The following is a 26,102-nucleotide window of genomic DNA, read 5'->3' as shown; positions in this document are numbered from 1 at the left end:
GTTATGCACCTTTTCTTGGTTGTGTTGATGATCTGTTTTGGTTACAACACATGCTGCAGAAACTGTTGCTCTTCACTTTGATGGCTCAGTTGTGTAGGGGACTGTGTTATTGCTCTTCTTGGATGTATTGATTTAGAAGGCTTTTGTAGTCAGAATTGCAGTACCTCAGGAACAGAGTATCCTTTTATTTTCTAAATTCTGTATTAAAACTTTAGCACCATGCTCATTAGTGATGATTTCACAGCACATTTCAAGGTGAGTTAGACTGGACATGCTTAGCGCTCTTTGTTCATGGCTCCAAGTAAACTTTCACTGTTTATATCTAGGCAAGCACATTTGTTGGCTTCAATCTCACTAGACCTACCAAGGTATCTATCAGTTTGCTTAACAGAATTTATATTTTTGTCTCCCTTTAAGTTTTTACTTTTTCAGGATATGTGGACCTTCTGCTCACGCTGCTCTGCAGTCAAAACATCACTTATGTTAACATTGGTACCCTCTCTTTCAGTTTAGTACCTTGGGTGTCAAACACCATCCCAACAGCAGTTTGCAGAACAGGAGCACTGAATATGCCTATACTGTACCTCCCCCCAACTTTGCTGCCAGAGTTGTTCCAAAGCATTTAGGACAGATGAAAAGATATGCTGCAAAATTCTGCTTTTAAAGACAGTGGAAAAATATTGTACCTTATTATATATTTAATTACTTGGGGCATAGCAAGTTGTCAAAGATGAAATTATGTGCAAGTTTGCAATCCCAGTTTGACCAGAAGAGGTAGTTTTTATTAGCCATTAATAAGAGGAGCACAGCACTTTCTAAGATGTAATAAATGTCTTTAACAAGGTCCAAAAGTATTTATACTTTGACAGGTATGGATAGATAGTAACTTTATTCTGTAACTGGGAGTGAAAAGGAATACGCAGGGCACGAATGCTAACTTTACCTTCTGCATAACAGTTCTTTTTGAATTTGCTTTGGGTTTTTTGTACCTTGGTTGAATTTAAATCTGTGAAGCTCAGCTCTTATTTGCTTTTGATTTTGAATAGCTTGAAGTGAAAATGCACTTAGCAAACCTAGAGCTTTACTGTTACCGGCAGTAAAAAGTAAAAAAACTCTGTAGTTCACAAGTGTAAATACTCCCTTGTAAATGGGATAGAGTTTCCCCAGTGTATAGACCCAGTGTCTGTGGTATACAGGATCCTACAAGCATGGGCTGCTGCCCAGCTGTTGTCTCATTTGCCCTTGCTAACATAGTACACTCTATACCATATTTTACTCCTTTGATTATAAAATAAATCCTTCTTTTCTAACTTCCAGTTTTTAAACTGCAGGGTTTTGTTTTTCATAGTTTGTTGTCCTTTTAACTGGAAGAACTGTATCTACTAGATGACTTCACAGAAGGAAATGGAGACAACAGAATGGCAAGTGGACTAATTTTACTCTGTGGTAGAGGAACACATTTTAGGTAGAGATAGCAAATCAGGTAGTAATGAGCTGAAAAAAGTGTGCATGGAGCTGGAAACTTATTTGTAAGCAAAAATTTAATGGATAAGAAGGTTCAGCACAAACTTTGGTGACCTGCAATGCCTTGGCAATGAGAGGGGGCCATGACTATAACTATGCATTAATATTTCAAAATACATATTGGTAGGCTGTTAGGGGACTTTCTACAGTAAGAATAAATGTCATAAAACACAAGAGTTACCACGCCTCTGAAAATCTTGTAGAGTCTATTAAGTGTAAGTGGGGAAGATGACACTGTAAGACAAGTGTTTACCCGTTTAGTCTAGTATGAAAGTGGATTGAAGATGTTGAAATGAAGTACTAAGAAGTTAGGACTAAAAGAAGCTGTGGAAGTGAGTAGTGACTGTTGGCAATGTTAAGTCTTAGATGCAGCTGAAATTTATATTGTTTTAATTTGTTCAGGTTTGCTAATAACTTGTCTGCCCCCATTTAAGAATATTAGTATATATGCACATTCCACTCAGTGGTGGCATTTCAATGGTGAGGATAAGTTACCATAAATCAAGCAATAGATCTTGAAAGTACCCCAGTACATTTAAGTATGTACATCATGGCAATACAGCTCAAAACAAATCAGTTTCTGACTTTGTGACTGTATTGTTGTTATAACAAATAGATAGCTTTTCAGTGTTGCAACTTCATACGGAAAACAGGAAGGTGAGAGCAGCTTTGTTCTCTTGACTTGATTGGGCAATCAAACTAGTTGGTCCCACAGTGCTTTGATTAACTAAAATTTTTCTAGGAGGGTGGTGTAGAACTTGGGAGAAGGGAGAATATCATTTGAGAAACCCACTCTCGTTTTGCTGGTCTTCACCTTCAGTAGCTGCAGACACTCCTCCACTGGAGAGCTCTTGCATGAGGAGCTCATTCAGACTTCACGAGTTGCATTCAGGTTGAGATGCTGATTGACTGTTCTGCTTTTTTTTATTTTTTCTATGGGGTACAAGTAACTGCTTCAGTACCATTGTGGCTGAGTTCTAATGCACTATTAGGAAAGTGAAGCACCTAGCAGGGTGCCTCTTGACCTTTCTTACTATCATAGGCTGTAACTTCATGAATGTGGTGCATTGAGACTGGCAGAAGCAGTTCCTCTTGAAGCACTTCCTCTCTGTTTATTCCTACACGTAGCATCCGTTTGTTTATTTGCAAAAATGAAATTGACCAGGAAACTTCTGTGTTAAAACTGACAAATTCTTATATGACTAATTTTAAATTGCATCTGTTTGTTGACCACTTGCTGGCAGTGGTGGAAGTGGGATCTGCTAGAATGATTTAGCAGAACTGATTTAGAGCAGTTTAAATTCTTGATAATAGAATTCGCTTCAAATGTGTTTGTTAGGCCTCAAAAGACCTTCTTTTTTGGTGAATTTTTACTCTTGGGAAGTAGTTTTCATATGTCTGTCTTGATTTGTCATGTTCTGTTCTGTTGTCCTGTTCCTTATGGAAGCAGAGATCTGCAGCTTTTCCAAAAGAATCAGTGGAGAGAAATTTTAAAGTCTTAGATTTGTAGCCTCATTGATCCTACGTCACCTTACATTTGGATAGCGCAGTTTTCATTTTTCAGAATGGGCAGGAAAAAGCTGTTTCATACGAGTTTTTTAGAAGCTGCTCATTCTGCTTGAGTCATGCACTCTTTGTAGCTCCAATACCAGCAGCTGTCTCTGCAATAAATTTATCTCACTGACCAGGTGCAGGCATTAATAAAAATATATCCATGTTTTTAGTTTGCGCTAAAGGTATCATGTGAAAAATTGTTTTGGAAATTTGTACTTGCTACTCATAACCTCTGAGAAAAGGGAGTCAATAACAAATGAGGAAGTAGCTTGATTCTTGGCATTGAATTTGCTTGTTTTCTCAAAAACTAAGCATGTTATTAAACAGAAATGAAGGCAAGAGTAATAGTTAAGTGGGAAAGGCCAAGTTGGTTTTGAAGCCATGTGATTTTCAGAAAACAAGCTGAAGGAAATCCAGTCCTGGCAGAAGCTTAGAAGAATCTAGTTTGGCTGGTATAAAAGTAAAACTAGGAGGGTTTAAGGAAATTCTTGAGAGTTACAAAAGTGTAAAACAAAACGTAGTTTAGATCAACGTAGCATAAATAAAGAATTGTGTTATAGATCTTTTACAAGTGGTGCAAAAAATACACTATGCAGTTCATTCTCCTCATTTCTTCTTGAGGATGATTCCTGTGAGTATCTAAATGGAAGTTGTTCTCCAAGACAAAGCAGGTCACAGTATTGCAGCCTGTGTGTGTCAGTGCATTGGATTAAGGTACCTGCTAAAGACTAGGCATAGGTTTGCACCCGACTGTTGACAGTTTGCTCATTGATTGTAAAATGCACACTATCAAATTAGTTCCAAATAAAATTAACAGATTAATTCCAATTTGTGTTAGGTTTGCACTTACCACTTACTAAAAGCTACAGAACCAGTTTAGACTTCTTTGAAGGTATAAGAGGGAGGGGTAAATAGGTGGGAAGTACTGAATTCTTCATAGGCAACAGCTTCAAGTTATATGTACTTCATCCAGATAAGGTTTGTGGATGTTTTTTTATAATACAATAATAACAACAACATTTAAAACCAGAATGTGGTGTTTTGAAGTAGTCTTGGTTGCACTGGTCTTGCTGTGTACAGTCAAGCGTTCAGCACTTGTACTGGGCAAGCTGAGGTACTAAATGTCCATGAACATATTGTGCCTTTACGGATGACTGGTTTATCACTGTCTAGTTTTTCCTCTATGCAGTCTTCACCTTCAAAAGTTTAGTTTCCTACATCAGCTACTATTAAAAACTTAGCCTCTTTGGCTCAGATTCAAAAACTGCTGGCTCATAAATACAAATGCATTAAACTTGAACAGCTGGGGTATTTCCAATTATCTACTATGCATTCTCATATAGGTTATAGTACCCATGGCATAAATGCATGAACTGCATTTGAAACTGCTCCTAAATCATTGCGCTTTAGAGTCTGGAGTATGAAGGTAACCTGAAATAAGTATTAATTTACTGTAGCACACTAAACTCCTGCAGTGCTAAGGCTTGCTGTTGTAGGGCTTGGCCATTCTCGCTCTGAGTAGAGCGGGTGGTGATGATTGGGCGTGAGTTAGATCTGGTAACTGTTTGGCTGTTGACATGCAACTTGAATTTGCTCAGCAGTCAGTATTTACTTCATAAGAGTACTGCATTAATTTTACACTTTTTAGTGTTCACCTTCTGGTGGTAACATAGTTTGAACAGAGTTGTGTATTGTGTTTCTCAGACTTTGAGAATTACGTTGAGTGAGTGTCTATGACAACGCTTGAAGTATTTCCATAGTCATGGTAGATGTTGTAGATTCTTCTTTTTTGATAGGAACTTCCAGTGCTTATTAAAACCTTTTGCGTATCTTCACTCTTAAGTGACTGTCAGACTTTGTTGATTTAGTTCATGAAACGATACTATTTTTATAATTTTCCTGTATTGCCTATCTGTGACTTTAGTATTATGACCAGCACTGAAGGGAATAGTCATTTCATTTTCAACGTACTTAAAAGGAGATTGACAAATTAGTGAAGGAGAAATGTTCCACAGAACACCTTTCTTCTAACAAAAAATAACCCTTCTCTGTTCCGTTGAAAAATATTTTATCAAGTGTCCCAGGAAAATATTTCTAAAACAGGAAAAATACTTTATCAGGAGCAAAGTGTATATTTTAAATAAATTGCATATTAATTGAAATAATTAGTTCAGAACTGAAAAAGAAAAGCTGATTTACTGTAATTGCCACATCTGAAACTCTTTGACTGGAAAATGTGGTAAATGTACAGGGAGGGGGAGAAATTAAAATCCTTCTGCTCAGTTCTGATTCTTAAAAACAAACACAAAACTCTTCAGCATGCTTCATGACTTTAATAGCTCAGCTACAACCTTATGGATCTCTGGGTAATTATATTCTAATACATTTCTACACCAGCTGCATCACTCTATCTGAGCTTTTTCCAGTAGTGCATTAAGTGATATTACTAACATCTGTTGTATATTGTTCTTTCAACTTCACCCTTGGGCTGCGTTGGAATACTAAAGAATTTTCCTCATTTTAGCATATTTGTACATCTTGGGCACTTCTATTTGTCCACTCTTGTCTCATAAGTTCTGAACTGGATGGCTGATTTGACAGATTGGAAGGAATTAGTAATTTTTACAAGTATCTCCTGCCTGACAACTTCAGACATTTTAAGGACTGTAGAATATAATAAAGAATAAATTTATCTCACAGTAGGCACCAAAGAATGGACATGGTGTGTGTTTACTTATAAATGTCTCAATCACAGGAAAAGTTTAAATAGTAGCTTGCATCTTCTTGAAAAGAAGAGTCAGATGTGAGGCTCCAATCTATATAAAATAGGGCTTTTTTGCTTCAGCCATTTGAAAGATGTTTGTTTTTCAAGTGCATCTGCTGTCTTCATGTTGGAGAAGGCAGAATCAAAGCATTTCATGCATTAGGATTGGGTGATGGTTTTATGGTCTTTTTGGTTCTGTAAATTCATTCCTTGGCCTTCGGCAAAACCTAAGAAGTGTTGCCCCCTGTTCAGAGAAGCTTTCCTTTCTTACTGGAAGTTATCTGGACTGGAGGATGAGGCTTGCCTGTGGTTCCTGGGGGAACATAGCTGCATGAAGACCCAGGTGAATAAGGAATGCATACCTGCTCTGCTGTGCTGAACCCACTGGGAAAACACAGCTTATGGCAACCTTGAATTGGCAGCTGTAATATGATACTGGTTGAAGCATGTATGAAACTGCAGTACTGACAAAGAAATCATAGAAAAGCCCTGGTTTTTTTTACTTCTTGTGTAAGAGCAATATGCAGTTTGGAAACATTTAATATTGATTTCATTAAGCCCGTTTCTTACATTGCACCCTTCTATGTCAAATGCTTTTGTTTTGTCCCTGCTTAAACTTCTGTCCTTGTGTTGTATAGAATCAAGGCTCTTGTGAACAGCTCTCTGGAGTAATAAAAGTTTGTGTCTGTTGTTCACTAGATTTGACAGAATAAGGATGTGAAAGAGTATTAAGTTGCTGTAAGCATTGTGATGATAAGTAGGTAGGTAGAGAAGCAGTACTCTGTAAATTATAAAACCAAGGAGAAAAATAATGCAAGTTTCTCCTTCAGTAGGCACCAGCAGTACCACTGTGGAGTGTGGCCTTGTAAGTCCTCTACTTGTGGGAAAATCAATTAATTATATTTTGTATCAAACTCAGTAACCAGAAGCAGTGAATCTCTAGGAAAGGAGTGGTCCATATGTTTTTCTTGTACACAGCACTGTTATTAGCTATCACTACATTTGTCATAGTAGTGCCTACATCCCAGCTGAACTGGAAAGCCTGTTTGTGTAGGATGTTTAATGCAGAAATGTAACTTTTTAATTTGTAAGTATCCTCTAATGCAGCCTTCCTCTTCTTCTTAGGAGAAAGGCCAGATTATAGAGCAGTTCTGTTGTGGAGAGAATTATGGGTATGTCTTCCAAAGTTTGAGTCTTAAGTGTCCAAGTTTGAGTTTTGATTACCATTGTCATTGCTGCTTTGAAGTTTTAATTGAGAATCTGACAGCTTTTAAGAGCTTGGAGGCAAACTATGGTCCCCTCTCTGGGTTCTGATCTACTGTAAACCATTTAACTTCGGCATTATGTGTTGTATTTTGTTTGACAGATATTCTGAAATTCATAAGAGAATTCTGCTTGACAGGGCCTTTGGAGATTGCCTTCTTCAGCCCTTTGTTAGGACCTTGCCATGGTCAGGTTTTGATTTTCTAGAGCACTGGTCTCCAAATGTTTTGATCATGCACTCCGTAAGTAAAGATGTTTGACTGTGCACCTCCAATGTATGTAATCTTTTTAATTATATGCATATGCTACTCTCTTAATTTATGTATACTATAAAGCATACTCAAAAATTTAAAAAAAGGATAAGATAGAGATGAAAACCACTATTTAAAAGGGGGCTTTTTTCAGTAACAAAAAATATTTTCTTCTCACATGCCAAGAGTTTGACTTGTGCTGGGGTGTGTTTACCCCTCTTTGGAGACTACTGATCTACAGGATTAAGAATTTTGCAGCCTCTCAGGGCAATGTATGCCAGTGCTACATCACTCTCATTGTCAAGATACCATTTTTTTATCTTTATGAACAGACAGAATTTCCAGTGGTGCAGTGCATGCCCATCACAGAATCATAGAATATGCTGAGTTGGAAGGCACCTGTCATGATCATAGAGTCCAACTCTTGGCGCTGCCCAGGACACCCCAGGAGTCATGCCTTGTGTCTGGGAGCGTTGTCCAAACACTTGTACTTTTGCAACACACAACAGGAAGAGTTTGCTTTAAGGCTCTCAACAAGCATCCTTCAGGTAGTGGTATCCAGCTAGCAGGTGACCCCTGGCTACTCTAGTGCTCTTAGCTTCTCCTTGTCTTTCATGGGCCTAAGCCCAGGAACAATCTTTGCAGCATCTCTCTTATACTGGGAGGAGGAGGTGGCTGAGAAGAGAAAAATGAACGCGGTATTCCAGATTCCACCTTATTACCACTGAGTAGCAGGGAATAATTGCCTCCCTCAGCCCATTGGCTGTACTTCTCTGCTAATACGGCCCCATATGCCTTCCTTGCTACGGGACACATGCTGCTGACTCATGTTGTTTTACCTTGGAGATCCAGCTGATATAATGCTGATGTGTTTTTCAGAGACTATCCTTAAGATCAGCTGCTAGTCTCTTGGAGAGGGAAGTGCTGATCCTTTGCATGTGCAGAGGAAATGTACTGAATGCACTGCCCAATGATCTCAGCCTACAACACTCTTTAACCCTTAGTGAACAACTGACTTGAGTAAAAAGCAGCATTCTGTTGTGCTTTACAGCCTGAGGGTAATGCCACAGAAACATTAAAGGATCAAATCTGAAGGCATTTAAGGATTGACTCAGTTAAATTGTCATTACAGTTCAGGAAGACAAACTTGCTTACTGGAGTGTGGGTTGGAACACAGTTCTTGAGCTTTAACATCATTTAGCCTTTTGCCTTGTTAGTGTAATTCATTCCTTAAAGGTTCCTCAGGCATAAGCCCTGGAGTCTGAACAAATCACATCCAGTAAGTTTAGATACCCTCACTTTGTTTCAGCTTTAAAAGGCTTCAGAAAACTCTTTCAAGGTACTTTCAAATTCCTATGATAATAGGGAAAATTAATAGCAGTTCAGGTGGGGGTAGTGGGCAATAGGTAGTTTATAGTGTAAGTCTTGTACAAAGCTTTAACCTACACAATTTGGTTGTAATCTCAAGAGACCCTATACTTTCTTTGCATTGTAGAACAAACTCAGTGGAGATGCAGTGTAGACTGAGTTTGCAGTCTTGAATTCACTCTGAATGTCTGCTGCTACTTCAGTATATGCAGTAGCAAGACAAGAAATTAAATAGCTGTTCATGCACAGTTGCTGCTGTGCATGAAGCAGTATAGATTTCTAAATAACCATGCATTTAATGCTCCACCAGTAGCAAATTACTTCTCGGCTGCTTCTGTGCTTAGCAACTGAGAATTACCTATCTAGTCAACTAATGTGTCCTCTTCCTTATCTGGTCCCTTCTAATATGTCCACAAGAATGGTGCAGTGAGTAGGCCTTAAATAAATCCTTTGGTTGATCCCATATGTTATTTTACCCCTTCTGAAGGCTGCTGCATCAAAGTTTTCAATGGTGCAGGAAATCTGACAATAGGCTAGTGAATTGTTTGTAGTGGTTCTGCAGTCTGAACCTTTACCTGTTGTCCAGATGCAAGTTGTTTTTCTTGTGCCCTTTTCATTACCTCATTAAGTCCTGAGTATATCCAGAAGCTAGATGGAGTTGGAGGACAGTTACATCATCTGAAGCAGTTTTATGAGGATTAAGACTGAAATTACTGTGTGCATATACTTTGCTTTCAGTATTTTCAGTATAGAACAATATGTTCAAGAAGTTGTTGCTCACACTTAGAACAGTTAGCAGCAATTTTTAGTCAGAAAACTGGAGACAAAGCTTGTGAAGTTACTCCAGTAGAGATGGTAGGTATTTCCAGCCAGAGGCAAGACAAACATCTTCCTCTCCATGTTGCTAAGAGAGGTAGACCTGTTGATATAACTGATAAAACCTTTTGGCAAGCTTGTGTTTGACTGTCCACTTTTATTATTCTGTCCTTGTCAGAATCAACCCTTCACAGGATTGAGTTCATTCTCTTTAGTTTTAGAAGGAGTAGCTTTACCTTTATGCATTAATACTTATTGCTATGCCTAATTTTTTTAGCTATTCATGCTATTTTAGTTTAGTGAAATGACTCAGTCTCTTATCACTCTCATGACTTGTCATTTCCAGACTTCCTTTTGACTTCATTTTTTTATTTTTCCTGAGAGCCAAGTTAAATAATGTTCTGTAATGAGAAGTCAAGAACTGAGACCTTCCCTTCCTATTGGAAACTCACATGGCTCAACAACTCTGTATTTACTGTTAATATTTAAGTACTTTCCATCCAGTATTAATCCATGTAATATCTGTTCTGTTTTTCTATTGAAGAGAAATGCTCTCTAATGCCAAATAAGATTTTAAGATTGTTTTTCCAGTCCACTTATTAGTACCTTTTCCAGCAATATCCATCACCAGAAGGTTTATATGAAGTTGATTGGACAAGGTTTTTTCAATCAATCTTAATTGTATTTTAGTTCTTTACAAATAACATCCAGTGTTGACCATTTTTATTTGGCCTCAGATTGTTGTTTGCTAACAGGACTAGATTGTCCCTTTTACAACACAGTATTTAATGCCAAACTTCTAGTTTTCTTCCAGACCTCTGAGACTTTCCTAGGACTCAAGTTATTTGCAAGTCTTTTTCAAAGGTCTAGGTAGATATCTTCAAGAGGTCTTGAATGCAAGCTACTGGGATCTGCTGATCTAAAGGTTCTGGCTGCACAGGAGGTCCTTGCATTGAATATGATATAGTTTATTTCCAAGATATGTTTATTGAGCACTTCTGCTTATCTTGATGCCAACCTTTTGTCCATTTTAGCTGACTTCTCCTCCTGCCGTACATTCTCTCTTTTCAAATTGGTATCTTCCTTTGTCCTCATAGCAAAAAAAAAAAGGCACCTGCAATGGCTGAACATACCACATCTTACTGTGTGACCATATTATGTGCACTGACTTTTACAGATTGCTGCCTCTCGACTACTGATGGGGAAAAGGCTTTTGATGAACGTGTAGTATAGACCCACATTGGTGTGAAGTTTAAACCTTTAGTCTTCAAGACTAGTTCAGTGACATTGCAGAGAAATCTAATATTGTGTTGTCAAGAAAACGTTTTTTTTTCCCTAGATTGATTACACAGTCTGACAGGTAGCACTTTTATTATTGTTGTAGAGGGTGTCAGGAACATTCTACATAGTACCTCCTGTCAGGTTTATTGACAAGCAGAATAAATTGTCTCCAGAATAAATCAAATGCTTGAATCCAGACATGGAACTTAGCTGTGTCCCAGTTAAGGCACTAGAGGCTGGGTGCCAAAGGTGGACTACCAACCTAAGCACTTTGGTGTCTGTGGGCACCTAATTTTTGTACAAATCAAATCATTAAACACCTGTGCAAGAGAATGGAAAGATGCCTGGTGGAGGAGAACCTGGGAGTGCTGGTCAACAGTAGCTGAACATGAGCCAGTGTATGCCCAGGTGTCCAAGAAGGCCAATGGCATCCTGGCCTGTATCAGCAATAGTGTGGTCAGCAGGAGCAGGGCAGTGATTGTCCCTCTTTACTTGGCACTGGTGAGGCTGCACCTCAAACCTGTGTCCAGTTCTCGGTCCCTCGCTACATGGACATTGATGTGCTGGAGCGTGTCCAGAGAAGGGCAACGGAGCTGGGGAAGGGTCTGGAGCACAAGTCTGGTGAGGGGCAGCTGAGGGAGCTGGGAGTGTTTAGCCTGGAGGAAAGGAGGCTCGGGGGTACCCTACTGCTCTCTACAACTGCCTGAAAGGAGGGTGCAGCCAGGTGGGAGTCAATCTCTTCTCCCAGGTAACAAGTGATAGGACAAGAGGAAATGTTCTCAAGTTGCACCAGGAGAAGTTTAGATTGGATGGTAGGAAAAAATTCTTCACCAAAAGGGTCATTAAGCACTGGCACAAGCTGTCCAGGGAAGTGGTAGAGTCACCGTCCCTGGAGATATTTAAGAGATACGTAGACGTGGTGCTTAGAGACATGCTTTAGTGCTGGGTTAACGGTTGGACTTGATAATCTTAAAGGTCTTTTTCAACCTAAATGATTCTAGGAATGAATGAACCTGAGACCAGGTGTTAGACATGTTCAGAGCTACCTCTGTCTTGGAAGACCTGAACGGGTCTGACATTTGTATTTGGGTCAGTTTAGGTTATGTTTAATTCTCACTGCTGTTCAATTTGATAGACGTGTTTTGATTTATGCCTAATAAATAGTGATCACACTGAGTGCATCATAAGTTATGAATTCAGTCAAAAGTGTGTGATAAAGGTGATTAGTGCTTTCTGATACAAGAGGCTAGTCATTAGCATGGTGGCTTGGAAATAATGAGCTGCACTCACCTTAAACCTGGGGAAGTTCAAGCCAGCTTAGTTCAGGAGTATGTTGCATTATTGCTTGGAGTATTGAAATTACCTTTCTCTCTGTGACACTTAGATAGAACATTTGGAGCTGTAAGACCAAGAAATGGCACAACTTCAAGCCTGGTTGTAGCTGTTGTGGGAGGAGGGATGCCTTGATTCTAACCTCTGCTTTCAGGCTGTGCATTCATTTTGCATTAAACAGTCATTGGGAGATATCCTGGGGAGCTTACCATCAAACTTGCTGGCTTGAGAGATGATCTAAGTAACTTTCGTTAGCCCTCTGCCCACCTACAGAAGTGGTGGAAACTGACTGTAGCCTGGAGAATTTGTTTCATGATGAGGAAAGCTTTTAAAGTAAGGCAGGAATAAAAAACCCTGTCCTTATTGCTTCAGAGACCAATTAGTCTGGCTAAGCAGGTATAAATGACTTGGCATAGGCAGTGATGAATTCTTAAGTAATCACAGATAGGTTTGAGTGTTTTAACCTAGAGAGATTTTTCTATTTCCCCAACTTAAACCTTTGCAGTTTATACCATGAAAGGAAATGAATCATCTAAAATAATGTTAGAATGCTTTTTTTTTTTTTAAGTTCTCAGTTTTACAGTAGGACAGCCAGCAGTATGGGAATAGTTAAGCTGTCCTGTATATGTGTAGCTATACAAGAGGCCTGTAGTACTTTGTTAATGCATGAGTCCTGTTGTACTGAGAGCCCTGAACTACAGATTTCAACCCCCAGCAGAGCTACAGCATCTGCCTTAGAGGGACAAGTGAGTAAAACCAGTCCATTGGGTGGGGTGAAGTTTTAGAGGATGCCTCTGAGTAGTAAGCTGTACCAGTTAACTAAGTATCTCTAGAGCTTGGTACTGAAGTCATTGTCATGAAGCTGACTTTATCATCCTTCCATTTTATCGGGTATTTTTTCATTTAAAGTTAATGCTGTAACTAGTAAATACCTCTGTTTATGAGCAGACAGTATATCTGAACCAGAAGTTTGGAAGTCCTTGTAGGGAGTTTCATTAGCCAGATGATATGAAGGCAAAACTTGTAAAAGCCTGAAACACTACTGTCTATCAGACTGTATAACTCCAAAATGGTATTTACTTTTTTTCACCAGGCTACTCTAAGTACTGGCTAAGAGAGGCAGGTCTGCTTTAGAAATACTGTACAAGCTTCTTCTCAGCCTGATCTTTATGTCTATGTTTGATGTAAAGCACTGTTTTCAGATACAAAATGTGATTAACTTGTGGGAATTCTGAATGTGCCATTCACCCTTAGTAAATTCTTTCCATCTTTCTGTTCCTCTGAAGTTCAGCCGCTAGGGGGGGTGTAAACCGCCCTCTGTATATAATTAAGGCTTGTACTATCTGGCAAAATACGTCTTCAGGCTTGTGTGATTGCTAGGTTGTTGTGGAAATGTACTTTCTTAGGGTGTCTAATTTCATAATCTTCTTTTGTTGTTGCTATTTCTAAAGTGAGGCAGGTTTTAAGGATAATTATTCTGAAATATTTATATAGTTTAACCATCTGAGTAACTTTTCTTTGCAGGTGATCTTGTGAATTAGTGTACCATCAATGATGGCAGAACATCCACCGTTACTGGATACCACTTCAATTATAAGTAGTGAAATCCCTCTTCTGACTTCCCCTATTGTTAGTGGGGATGGAGCACAACAGGTAAGGAAACTTCAGTATATATTTTTTTTTCCTTCCAACAGCATCACTGACATGTTGACAGTGTAAAAGATAGTAATCCTTCATCTGGAATATATTTGTGCAGCTTTGGGCATACACATATATTAGAGATTGAGGTGAAGGCAGAACTGGTGCAGAGATGAGATTTGTAAGAAATATGAAGCAGGAGACCTGTGTTGTGAAAGAACTTCGTGGGAGAATGGGACCAAACAGCTGCCAAGTTGTCAAGCCATGATTGTGTCTTAGTTTGGAAGTTATATATTTATATTACTGGATGATCTTATTAAGGTGAATAAACCTTTCCCTATGGTAGAATATAGTAGCTCAGGCACAACATGTGCTAATAACTGTGATCTCCAGACTGATAGTTGCTTACAACTGGGTAGCTTGAATGGTGGGACTTGCTTGTGTATGGTAGTGTCTGCCTGGACACTTCTAGAATTTGTATTTCTCAAAGGCCGTGCAACCATCTAGTGCATCAGCTGCTCCACTCAGATTTGTGTCACTTGTTCATGATGCACTTTGTCCCATCATCCAGGTCTTTAAAGAAGATTGTAGTCCTTGTCTGCCCCAGTGTCAGCCACTGCAGTAGGTGACCAGAGGATGGCCTCCTGCTAGGAGGAGTGCTCCTTTGCACTGCTGATCACAGCACTTCAAGACTGGCACTTGGTCCAGTTTTCAGTCTACCTTGGTGCCTATGCTCTGTGCTTCATCAGTTTCTGTGTTATTCAAAGGAGTGTCAAAAGCCTTGCTAAAGTCATGATAAACATTAGCTATGCTCTGCCCTCATTCACCAAGCTAGTAATTTCACTGTAGAATACCATCCAGGTTTGTCTGGCATGATTTACCCTTTGTGAATCCATACTGATGACCCCAAATCACCTTTTTGTCTTTAATGCATTTGAAAATGCCTTATAGGAAGCTTTGTTCACTCATCTTCCCAGATCTGAAGGTGATCTTGGCCAGCTTCTAGCTCCCTGGATCCTCCTTCTTGCCCTTTTTTGAAGACTGCACTGACATTTGCTTTCTTCTAGTCCTTGGGAACCTCCCCTTTTTACCATGACCTTTCAAACATAGTTGAAACCGAGTTACTTGTTCTGCCCTCCATAAAAATAAGACTGCCAGGCTGTACTGTCAAGCTTACACTGTAATCATGCAAGATTTTGAGTCAGGTATGAGTTTAAATGTTCTTTTGGATATACGTTTTCTTAAAACTTTGTCTCTTTCTCCTGCCAAATAAGATTAAAACTGGAAAACAAGCAAAGTATTTCTTCAAAGAAATGAATCTGGGGGGGGGTTGTGTTAATCTTCTTATGGAAAAACAACATATATGCTGTTACTGTCCTTTTTTATTAAAAACAAAAGGCAGCTCATTACAACTACTGTCTTAAGTGGAACTGGTAGTAATCACATGTATTTTTAAAAAGAGAATTTTCATTGGTCATCAATAAGGCAATTAATTTTCTTTCCCCATTTCATGATAACTGGTGGTTATATACCACAGTGTTGTCTCCTGTTCCGTGTTTCACAATGTCGAGTGAAAGTTGCAACTTTAATTCTCTGTCCTTCCTTCACATCTGGTACAAGATTCATGAAGAGTCAGCGAGTGAATTTGTTCAGTGGCAAGAAACTTTAATGGAAACCCTTTTTGCATCTGGTGATTTAAAAGCCATCAGGAGGTAGAAAATACTTTGTGTGTCTGAAATATGGGAAGTGCAGAATTGCAGGGACTGTGTTCTCTGTCAAGGTTGCCCAGTTAAGACTTGGGCCTCAAAAAGGTCAGGCAGTTGCTTATTTATTTATGACAGTCTTAAAATCATTTATGTTTGTTTTATTTGGTACTCATGAAAGAGGTAGATACTGCACTTGAAAATATGATGTATTCAAGTACAAAACACTGTAGCGTTGCACCTTTTTCATATTTTTTTGAAAAATATTTTAAACTTGAATATTAGTTCATTGTATTCCTTTATTTTCCCTTGTAACTTAGAAACTATAAAAAGGGAGAAGACTTCTATCTTTGTGATGGAGGTACTAATTTTTCCGTAATTAGTACAGAGTAGTACTGTAGACTGTAGCTTTTTACTTAGCTACAGTACACACATTTTGTAGGGATTACTTCCTTGATATATGAAAAGTACTTCTCCAGTTCCTTTCGTAACAGCATTGGTGTTGGATTGCATAAACTTTAACTTAACCTGTAGAGCTGACAAAATTTGTGTTCCTGCAATCAAAATTCAGAGCGGTTTTGTACACGTAAAGAAATGGATATTTTCTTCTATATTCATGGTGTGTAAGTTGATCTGTAGCTGAACTAATTAGTTTTAGTCAGTCCTGACTGAAAAGTTATTGAAAACCAGTAGAAAATTCATTATTTAACTATTTTGCTTCTATGTTGGTATTTTTTAGACTAGCTAACTGTATACTAAACTTGCAAGTTTTTGTTCAGATGTAAAACATCTGAGAATTTTAAAAATCAATTTACCCCTTCTTGCATTTTACCAGAATTAACTCTTATATTTATGGTGACTTAGATTGTTTATACTGCATAACTGAGTTACCAGATGGATACAGACTATTCAATACTTTTCTGGAACAGTTCATATCTTCAAGATAATCTATTTCAAATACTTGAAGTTCTGCTAGCAGTGTAAATGTGAAATAGCAGTACAAATATTTGAACATGTTAAGAGGAAAGGTCATATGCTTCAAATAGCGGAAGTGTCTGATCAGGTTAAAGCTGTAACTTTCCACCATGTTTTAAAACAAAACAATCCACAAAGTTAGAGGAATGTGTGAGTGTTCAGTCAGAAAACATGGGGAACTTAAACTGTGTGGATATTTTTATGTCACTCAGGGCTGTTGTGGAAGATTGCCTAGTTCTGTGTCCCACAGAAAAAGGGATTAGTTTCATAGGTGAAACCAGTGAAGAGAAAAAGCAAAGACCAAGCCTGCTGGCTGCTCCTCTGTTAAGCACAGAAGTATTGCTTTTACACCTTCCTGTCACTGTGCTCAGCATGAGGGTATAATGTACTTCTTATGTCTTGATGGTAAAGTTGTAGATTGAGAATGGAGTAGGTCTATAGTAGTTGATAGAAACCAAGTGAAACTGGGAACGCATGGTATAAGGACAGAAGTGCTTGAGGGTTTTTCACATAAGGTTAACTAGTGCAGTGATGCTTTAGTGATTATTGCTGAGGCTGGACAGGAAGGATGTGCTTGATAATGTGAGTCCTGATTTGGTGGAAGGAGAGGAAAAGAGGAGGCAAGAGTTCAAAGTACTTTAACGCACTGATGTTAAATTGTTTTGGGAAGTTGCTACAGCACCCAGTGCTTTTCCAAAACAAATTAGTATATTGCTGACACGAGTATGGAGCAGCCCTGGAGTTCTAGACCCTCACAGCACCTTCCCACTAAAGGTAACAGTTGCAAAGTGAGACATTCCTAGATCACCTATGTGTCCTTTATTACCAGAAAACATAAGTAGCCCAGTACCCGTCAACCATTTCCTTTTCTCTGGGGAATGGGACATAGTGTTTGACCTTTAGCTGACTTTATTTCTTGGCAAGGTATAGGGTTAAAGTAACACTTCTAGCTTGGGAGGATGGTTGGTTATCCTCCAAATTTCATTGAGAAGTTTAGATGCTTGGTGGGTTTTCCAGAAATCCCACTCTGTGTGTATATATGTGTAGTGTGTGTGTATATTGTATGTGGGTTTAAATAGATATTTAACATCAAATCTACAAATTAATATTCCTAAAACCAATTTCTTCTTTAAATATTTAAACCTGTGGTATAAAAGCTGTTATTATTAACCTGTTGTCATAGGAGGGTATCTTCAGTCAGCAGAGTAATAGATGGCTATAAAACAAATGAAGTAATCCCCTTTTACGGCTTTCAGATTGTTTACATATGTGGCTTACAGCAGAAATACAATGGTGAATATGGTGTTGGAAAATAAAAATCTAGACTAGATTGCTAAATTAGTTTCCTCAGTTTTTGTTCTGGCACTTCTGCTTCTGAAAACCATATGGTACATTATCAAGTTCCAGCTTGCTTTGGTTTTGCCTTGCTGCTGAAAATCAAGCTTAGAACTGCAATATGTTTCATGATCTTTTCCTCTACAAGAAAAAAAAATCTGTGTTAGAAGTTGTTTAACAACATACAGTGTTATAACTGTTCTCACTTTCCATATTGTGCTGTTTTCCTTTCTTTTATCTGTGCTTTGATTTCACAGAACACAGAGTATGTGCATGGCTGCTTCTGTCCTTTTTGGCTGATTTTTTTTTTTTTTTTTTTTTTTTTTTTTTTTTTTTTTTTTTTTTTTTTTTTTTTTTTGGTATACTTCCCCTTTGGCTCTATTGAATTAGCAGATACATCTAACTTCTCATTTTGGAGGTTCATTGAAGTTTGTTTTAGTTGACAATTATTCTTCCATTCTTCAGTGACTTCATAGCATTGAAGCACAGCACAAGTGTGTTCACTGGAACCATTGGAACTCTCAGGCATGCAATGCTTCAGTGCCAGCTTATGGAAGCTCATTACCAAGCTGTATTTTTCCCCAGGATTGATTAGCACTTTTGTGTTGCAACCATCACTGGAAAATACATAATCAAATTTATATGAGACAGTCCGTATACAAAAACATCTTTTCCATGGAAGTTTTAAACTGGTTGTTGGCTATGATTTTTTTAAAAAATAGCATCAGAAAGAAAAGCTAAAAATATGTGAGTTTTGCTGACTCAGGGTTGGTAGATCCTTCCTCTATCTCATTTAATAATATTTTTTTCTTAGGAAGGGTGAAGTTTTTTCTTAGTTAAGCATAAATTGGGGTTTTTTTGCTTTAGAGGTCAGAATTTTTTCTAATTTATTTAAACTGTGTCCTTGATAGCAGATGCATTGAAAACTTGCTTTAAATTTCATAGAAGAAGCCATCATCCTCAGCAGAAAGTGAGGATTCAAAATTCTTTGATGTATAGTAATGTATGAATACTATGCTGCTTTTAGTGAGCAGAAAGCAGCTCCAGATTTATTTCACAATTTATACTACCATTCAGATATGTTTATTTTAATATTTTCTGTTTGAAAATAAATGTAGGAACAAGAGTGAAGGCTGTGTAGTTCATAGCCTTTTCTACTTCTATTTGGTATGAAAATTCATGGAGTGAAGCATCCTCATAAAACTTTTCAGTAATCTTCCTTTCTCTCTAAAATATCTGTTTTCATGTGCATGATATGAATCCTAGATTAATTTGGTCTCTGATACAGTAGATTCCTCCCAAGATACTTGAGGCATTCAACCCCTGTTGAATTAATCTGTTCAGAAACTGACATTTGGGAGAATTTGATGACACATGAAAACTGAATTTCAAGTCAGTTAGTCACTGTAGGTTGCTAATACAGTCAATGGGGAGAAATAAGCATGTCCAGAAGATGATCCCTTTCATGGTGTACGAAGGTGACTAAAGATCTGTACTTTTTTTCTCTCTCTCTTTTTTTATAAGGTGAGTAGCTGCAAATTGCCTGGACCTATAAGTATTGAGGTAGCTCAGTTCTCCTGTGCAGTCTGTTGCAAATGGGTCTGGTTCCTGAGTCTGTGTGCTCATCTATTAATAAGGTTTGGAAGGGTATAGTTATGCCTAAGCAGTGTCCTGGACTCAGGCATGTCCCCATCTCTCTCCCCTTCTCTGTGCCAGGGGATGCTTAATGCTGAGTAAGCCATGACCTGAATGCCAGACTCCCAAGACCTACAAAGTGCTTAGCTGTGTTTCCTCAAAAGACAGTTATTGTAGTCTCTCTGTAAGTTGTGACAAAAATGTAACTACTTTGCAAAGTCATATTTTTAGTTACAGAAACTCCTCTCTTAAAATACGTGAGAATTATACACTTGGCAAATAAGTTATCTGAGGTACGTACTCTGCTAGCTGAAAACTGTTTTTCCCTGGGAAGCGTTTCTTTACTGAGAGGGTGGTCAAATGCTGGAACAGGATTTCTAGAGTTGTGGCCAAAGTCCCAAACCTGTCAGCATTTTAAGAGGCATTTGGACAATGCCCTTAACAACAACTTGGTCAGCCCTCAATTAGTCAGGCAGTTGGACTAGATGATCATCATAGGTCCCTTCCAACTAAAATAGTCTGTCATATTCTATTCCCTGCAGACTGAGACTTTGCCATACTTGAGTAAAGTCCATTAACCCTTTGCATGTTAATTATAGAATTATACACTTTATAGAGCAGGCAGAATGACATTCTCCACAAACAGATAGACTATAGTTTACACACTATAGTAAAAAATAGCCCTTGGCTTTATTTTTTCTCCCATTCTCTTTAAGTAGAGGAGAAAATACATAGGAAAGGATTGGGATTGTAGAGATTTCTTCCACCAAGCCCCTGGTCCATTACTGATTAAGTCTTTCCAATCTGATCTAGTTGAGATGTATCTTTTAATTTCTCTTCGGGCTCAAGTTTGTGTTGTCACAGTGTTTTGATATACAATGATGCCCAGATTTACACAAAACTGGTACTTTTTCAGGGTAAAAAAGGCTACTTTAGAAGTGATGCTGAAATTTTTAACATTTGATTTTTTTTTTTAATTAAATGCTCTTTTGAATAACTAGAAAACACTGTTCTTCCTTTGGCATTTCCTTTTATGCACTATTTAGGGTAAAAAGGTTAAACACATCTATCAGTCTTAAATATTATGGGCTTTTAACTTGCTATATCAGCAAACAGGAATCTGAGCTGTCAGAAGCAACGTTGGGAAATATAAAATTCTCTTCTAGGCCATAATACATTTGGACTGTTGCAAACTGGCAGATTGATCAGGGAGGATGCCTGCTGAGGGGACTAGCCCCTGTGAAGTACTAGCTGGAACCTTAGCTAGCCCTTGCTACCCGTTTGCTGTGCAGTGTGAGCTGTTTCTCATCCACTTTTGCTTAGCAAAACTGGATGAGAAACTGAATTTCTGCAGACTTCAAACAACAAATCATGAAATGAGAGTGATCTGATTGAAGTCCTCCAGTTTTTTTTTTAGAGGTTGATATGTCTAGCCACTGGCCATGACCAGATGCCTCAGAAAGTTCCAGAGTTCAGTGACTGCCCCTAACACTGCTTCCTTCTAATTCCATGTAAACATGGATTAGCTTTAAACTTTGAAGCCCAAATGTTTGTCTGTTGCATTATCCAGATTCCTTGAAACACTGCTGTTATCATTATGTTTGTACTTTAGCTGATTTAAAGATACAGTAGTGGTATTATTTTAAGTAGCAAATTTTCTGTGCACTATCTGCCAGCCACAGACTGTGTCAATGCTAATGAAGCAGATTGGGTTTGCTGTAAATTAAGCAAATAAAACTTTATTTAGGCAAGCTGTGGGAACTGAGAATGCAAAAGAGAGGAGACAAACGAAGAAGCAGGTAGATCAAGATCGTAAGTATTTCTTAATACTAAAGAATGAGACAGACTTGTGGAATGTACACTGATGGGCACTGTTATCTGCGGACTCTAACAAGCCTTGAACATTTATCAGTGACATTCAATGCAGATTTCAACATTTAACTTTTACTGGTTCTTCTCAGAAAGCTTTGTATTTTTACAAAACAAGGCTAGAAATCATCTTCGCCTGCACTTTTTCTCAGTGGTCAGCTGTTTCAGCTGATCATCTTCCTCATGAAGAGAAGGGGGAGAAACACAAGTACAGTAAAAATTTTTAAAACTTTTCATAAATAAATTTGTTTTCTAGGGAAAAAAATCACCAGTTCTTGGATCTTCCCAAGCTGCCTTTCTACAAAAAGCAATGAAAGTTTATTGAGATCTATGGTTTTTGAATGCCAGTGCCGATGAACAATCTCATCATCTTTCCAATCTCCTTGTTTCCAGTTTCCATATCTAGGGATATTCTGTCGTCTTAGCACAATCAGTGATGCTGACTTGTAGCAATGGTTAAAAGATGAAATGTTTGCTGATTTTATTATCTGTCAGCTGTCTTTTAGAAAAATGATGCAGAGTTGCTTGGTCTGTCCTCTGAAAATACAGGCCTTAGGAGCATGTCACTGAAAAGAAGGCTTCTTTTGCTCGCTTTTTCCAAACATTCAGCTACTGTCCATGTAAGCTGAAATAGTTTGTATTATATTTGTTTTTTTCAAAATCCCAAGTATGTAAATTGCTATTGCAACATATTATGTAACAATTAATTCTGTATGGATTTCCTTTCTGGTCCTGAAACACAAGATTTGTTAATGACCTTTACTACCCGTATCTTAACTATTCTTCATGAAGAAAGTTTTGAACTCCATATCTAGAGCAGTTAGATCCTCATAGTCAGTACTAGCAGATGCTAGAGTAGAGAATTCTGTAGTCATTGGAAACCTGTAAACTGGAATTTGCTCAAATAAATGTGTTGGAAAATAGAAGATGTAGAACTTTGGTGTTTAAGAGTGTTGCATCATGTTATTTGGACAAAGATCGAAGTCTATAGGATGCTTCTATAAATAATGATGAGAAGCCTGTTTTTGTCTATCATTGATACTAAAACCAGAAGATAATTTGAGGAAAAAAAGAAAATTCTAACATTTCTTATATAGATAACAGAAATGTTGTGTGCTGAGTCTGCTATGAATTGGTGCAGTACGAAACTTAACATAAAGTTTTCAAAACTCTTTATTGGTTAGTAGCCAATGTGCATGTGAAAAGAGGAAGCTTTTCTTAAGTTTAAAAGATGATGGGAGACAGAAAGATCTTTTGAAAGATGATTTTAAGAAAGAAGTACTTGGAAGTAGCACTTCATGACCATGAAATTCATAAGCCGTTGGCAATTTAAAACAATTTAAGGTACTGTTTTAATTTAGCCTTTAGTACCGATGTCAGGTGTTCCTATTTAATAATCATATACTCTCTGTAATACCTGTTACATAGATCTTTTGTATTTTTCCATTTAAAATGTTTTTTTAAGTTATAGTGGACTTGATTATGGAAAAGAGTAGTTCATAGCCTCATTAGCCTTGTTATGATATAAGCAGCAGATTTTGAACACACCATCAATGGAAAAACAATTTGTGCTGTGTTCGTAACTGACATCACCTTAGCTCAACCACAGATGTGATTCCATCTGGCAGTTTCTGTGCTGCTAATGAATAACAACACTCAAGTCTTGCTGTATTCTTTGATCAGAAGCATGTAGGAACTTAAAAATACTGTTGGACTAGTCCTACAAATGGGAACTCTGGAATAGGTGAGGTGACAAATCCACAAATCACAGTAAGTCCATGTGGGAGCCACAGTAGTGTTAGTATCTTGAGTCTGCATCTAGTTTTCCTTGTTCACTGGACCGCACTCTGTGGAGCCAACATAGATGTAATGATTTTCCTTGTAACAAAAAAATCTTGTAACAAAAGATGGGTGGGAAACCATCTGCTTTGAAACCAAAAGTAGGTGTTTTTAATAATAAAATTATACTGGATATGAATAACTGATTCTTTTTGCCTAGAAAGTTTTTACTTGGTAAATAATTTCATGCTGATCAAATGTTACAAATATGACTTGAAGTTAAAAGAGTGGAAAGTTACTTTTTTTTGTTATAAGTAGGCTGTAGCTTTGAGTCCTTTTACATAAAAGTGTGTGTGTTTGTACACTTAGTTATTACCTTTGAAGACATTAGATGTTAGTAATGTCAGAATTTTTTATTATCTTAGACAACATTTAATCTGTAATCTCATGTTGTTGCATTCTGAATACCTAAACAATTTCAAAGCAGTTTCCTGTGTCTTGTCTGCGTATGGATTAGAACTTAAACCAGTGATGCATAAGTGGTATTTGAAGTAATTTCTGACAAGAGAAGAGAGGGATGTGTGTTTTGCCCTGTGTAACTGTCTTTCTTCAGATGAGGGTGTGCCAGTGGTCCCCAGCTGTTGTTGGGATTAAAAACCACAGATGTGAGATTGCCAGAAAACAATACTGGATGTTTTCAGGTGAGCTCTGGAGACTGTAACAGAGGGAAGCCATCTTTGTCATCTATCTGAAATGTCTTTAATATTAATATTTAATGAAAGGTATTTCTGTCTACAGTATTATTTAGGGCAGACATATGTAAATTATAAAGTGAAGTTCAGAAACATACTTCTTTCTTTTCATGTGTCTTAGTAAATGCATGATATAAAGTAGCACCGTATTTGAGAGAGTGCATTAGAATCCAGCTGATTGTTTCTTTGCTGTTTCTTTTTATTCTTTTCCAAAGTATTTTTTCCCCTCCCTTCTTTCTGTCTTACTTGCAAAATGAAGGCATAAATTGGATCCCAGATTATAAAGTCAGAAGTTGGTTCACTCTGAGTTAGTATATGCTATCTGGGAGTCAGGAGGCTAAATTAAAAATGCAGTTATAAAACGGCATATATTTGGAAGCTTTGTTCTCTTAAACCCGAACCTTCTGTTGACTGACGTTAGATGATCCAGAAGCAGATGCTGCAGCAGCTATTTGTTGATTTAGTTGCTATGGTGACATGATACATTCATGTACGGCAGGAAGCTCACTGTACGTTGGCTAATTTGATAGGAAGGAAGGCTTGAGGTAGGTATTGCTGACTATATTGTTAATTGATCCTACCTTTCACATCCTGCCTCCACATGCTTGGTGGATGCACAGCTATAGAGGAAGGTAAAGGGAGATCTTCCTGCGTGGCGTTCAGGTTAAGGTGCCTTGTTAACGGGGGGGGGGGGGGGGGGGCAGTGTTCAACACATCACCGAAGACTGCCTCAGTATTAAGTGAATGGAACAGATTGGAGCTGCCGGAGTGGTGACTGTTGAATCTTCCTTCATCCTTTGTCACTGTGGTAGCACCAGTTGAATGAGAGAAATAAAAGGATGCGAGCAACAGTAAGTCAAAGCGCTAAGGCTTTTGAAATGGGTTATGAGATAAAGCATGTCACTAATTAACATCTTGATTGGAGCTATTAGTGGAGAAAAATGTAATTGTTCTGAGTACGTGCCCTAATGACAGAGCATAAATGTGGCTCTGCCTGGAAGTTGTGTGGTATTATATTCGCCCTTTCCTAGAAATACACCCTTTTATAATCTTGTTGCAGACAGACTGTTAAAGATACAGTGTACATCTTACAAAGAGCTTGGCTGTACCACCTTCTTAACAGGTTCAGTGTTCTAAAATTTTCTGAAGTCAGAATGGCCAAGATTATTAGCTATGATGTTTTCCTAAATTTGAAAAATACTCAAAAATTAATCTACCTTTGTCCTTTTGGGTAAAAATCTTCTCACAAGTACTGCTGAGCTAATTTCAGTTGCAGTATTTTTTGACAAACCGCTGCTGTCTTTTTTTTTTTTTCATGTTGATGTGTATTAGTAGTGCATTTAGAAATACGATATTGGTGAAGTCTTTCCATTATTTGTGATTGTTGACAATCTTTTGCTACTGACTCAGCACCTATAACTATGTAATGCTAAATATAGATGTTTTAAGACTAATAATAAACAAAACCAAAAAAAAATCCCAAGCCTGAAACTCTTCTCTTCCCTAGTAAAACATCTCAGAAAATAGTATTGTTTCTGCTAGTGTAGAAATGGTTTGTGATTTGATTGTCTTCAAATTACAGTTTTAAAGATCCAAGCAAATATTTTGGAACACTTTACCCTCTTGCTTTTTAGGAAGTTTGTTTGTAGGAAAAAAACCCAAAACTCCCCATAACCCCAAAAAACACACACATCCCCCAAAACCATTCCAGAATGAGGGGAAAACAGAACTCTGCTTCTAGTAATATTGTTTTGCTCCAACTTGTAATCTTCCTTGTTGTACAGGAACAGTCTCTTACTATATAGTTACATTTAAGTGTGCTTTAACCACAGTTGTAATGTAACATACTCTTATTTCTTCATGCTAAATATTTAATATTAGCAATGACTAAAATTAATGTAGCATGTTCTAGCTTCCTTCCCCCCTACACTTTCTCCTTCACATCTTACTTCCCCACATTTTTTGGTGTTTTAATATGTATGCCAGGCTAGGAATCAGCTTTGTTGCTGAAGGATTGCTTTTTTGTTTGTTTGTTATGATATGTTTAGTGGTAGATCTATTAGCATTCTGGTTATATATGTATTCAGAGGCTTTTAACTTGGTTGGAAAATTTGTCCCAGATTTCACGCATTCTGGAAAAATTTGTAAATTTACAAAGCATAACTATCTTCTTTTAGAGGAAGAAACCAAGTAACCCATTCAGTTCCTTTCCCCTTCAGAGTGAGCTGGTGGGTGGCTGGGGAGAGAAAATGATTCAAAATCC

At 37.8% G+C, this 26,102-nt stretch overlaps 1 protein-coding gene across 5 annotated transcripts in view; it reads left to right on the top strand.

Annotated features, from left to right (window-relative positions):
• Window positions 1–26,102, top strand: part of FNDC3A (fibronectin type III domain containing 3A) — a 112,634-nt gene that overhangs the window by 3,959 nt on the left and 82,573 nt on the right. For 3 of the 5 annotated variants that reach the window (XM_032099740.1, XM_032099739.1, XM_032099741.1), the window contains exon 2: window positions 13,678–13,806. In XM_032099740.1, the coding sequence (XP_031955631.1) occupies window positions 13,705–13,806 (102 nt within the window). In that variant the 5' untranslated portion in view covers window positions 13,678–13,704. Of the gene's footprint in view, window positions 1–13,677; window positions 13,807–24,663; window positions 24,691–26,102 lie in introns of those variants that run through there. The other 2 variants (XM_032099742.1, XM_032099744.1) reach the window with 2 other exon arrangements.

Source organism: Corvus moneduloides, chromosome 2 (assembly GCF_009650955.1).
Source record: "Corvus moneduloides isolate bCorMon1 chromosome 2, bCorMon1.pri, whole genome shotgun sequence".
Lineage (NCBI taxonomy): Eukaryota > Metazoa > Chordata > Aves > Passeriformes > Corvidae > Corvus > Corvus moneduloides.
Note: the sequence above shows the minus strand (reverse complement) of the source record. Positions and strands in the feature narration are given on the sequence as shown.